At 61.9% G+C, this 1,274-nt stretch overlaps 1 protein-coding gene across 1 annotated transcript in view; it reads left to right on the top strand.

Moving 5' to 3' along the window:
* LOC120512862 (protein CutA-like) overlaps positions 1-1,274 on the top strand; it is a 5,093-nt gene that overhangs the window by 2,299 nt on the left and 1,520 nt on the right. Inside the window, exon 2 of the mRNA XM_039731621.1 lies at positions 924-983. Within this exon, the coding sequence (XP_039587555.1) occupies positions 924-983 (60 nt within the window). The remainder of the gene's footprint in view (positions 1-923; positions 984-1,274) is intronic.

A 1,274-nucleotide genomic window follows, 5' to 3' on the forward strand; every position in this document is an offset into this window, starting at 1 on the left:
GTGACACAGGTGACACAGGGAGGTGACACAGCAGGTGGCAGGGGGTGGTGACACAGGGAGGTGACACAGAGGTGACACTGTGGCTGTCCCAGGGGGTGGTGGGTGACACAGGTGACACAGGGAGGTGACACACAGGTGACACTGTCCCTGTCCCCTCCCAGGGGGTGATGGGTGGCACACAGGTGGCACAGGTGACTCAGGGCTGTCACAGGTGACACACAGGTGACACAGGAGGTGACACAGGTGACACACAGGTGACACAGGTGACACAGGGAGGTGGCACAGGGGACACAGGTGGCACACAGGTGACACAGGGAGGAGACACACAGGTGACACAGGTGATACACAGGTGACTCAGGTGACTCAGGGATGTCACAAGTGGCACAGGTGACACAGGTGACACACAGGTGACCCAGGTGACACAGGGAGGTGGCACAGGTGACACAGGTGGCACACAGGTGACACAGGGAGGTGACACACAGGTGACACAGGTGATACACAGGTGACTCAGGTGACTCAGGGATGTCACAAGTGGCACAGGTGACACAGGAGGTGACACAGGTGACACAGGGAGGTGACACACAGGTGACACAGGTGACACACAGGTGACCCAGGTGACACTGTCCCTGTCTCAGGGGGTGATGGGTGACACACAGGTGACACACAGGTGACACAGGAGGTGACCCAGGTGTCCCTGTCCCAGGGGGTGAGGGGTGGCACACAGGTGACACAGGAGGTGACACAGGAGGCACAGGGAGGTGACACAGGTGGCACACAGGTGACACAGGGGTGGCACACAGGTGACACAGGTGACACACAGGTGGCACACAGGTGGCACAGGGAGGTGACACAGGTGACACAGGTGACACAGGGAGGTGACACAGGTGACACAGGTGACGCTGTCCCTGCCCTGTCCCCTGCAGGGCTCTGGTGCAGCAGCGTTTGGCCGCCTGCGTCAACATCGTCCCCGGAGTGACCTCGGTGTGAGTGGGGACAGCGGGGACACTGGGGGGACACTGGGGACAGCATGGGGACAATGGGGACACTGGGGACAGCATGGGGACAATGGGGACACTGGGGACAGCATGGGGACAATGGGGACACTGGGGACAGCATGGGGACAATGGGGACACTGGGGACACCGGGGACAGTGGGGATGGGGGGACAGCATGGGGACACTGGGGGGGGCAGGGGGAATACTGGGGACATTGGGGACACTGGGGACAGAGGGGAACATTGGGGCTGGTGGGGACAGGGGGGACACTGGGGGGACA

This window comes from Passer montanus, unplaced genomic scaffold, assembly GCF_014805655.1.
Source record: "Passer montanus isolate IOZ18808 unplaced genomic scaffold, ASM1480565v1 scaffold796, whole genome shotgun sequence".
Lineage (NCBI taxonomy): Eukaryota > Metazoa > Chordata > Aves > Passeriformes > Passeridae > Passer > Passer montanus.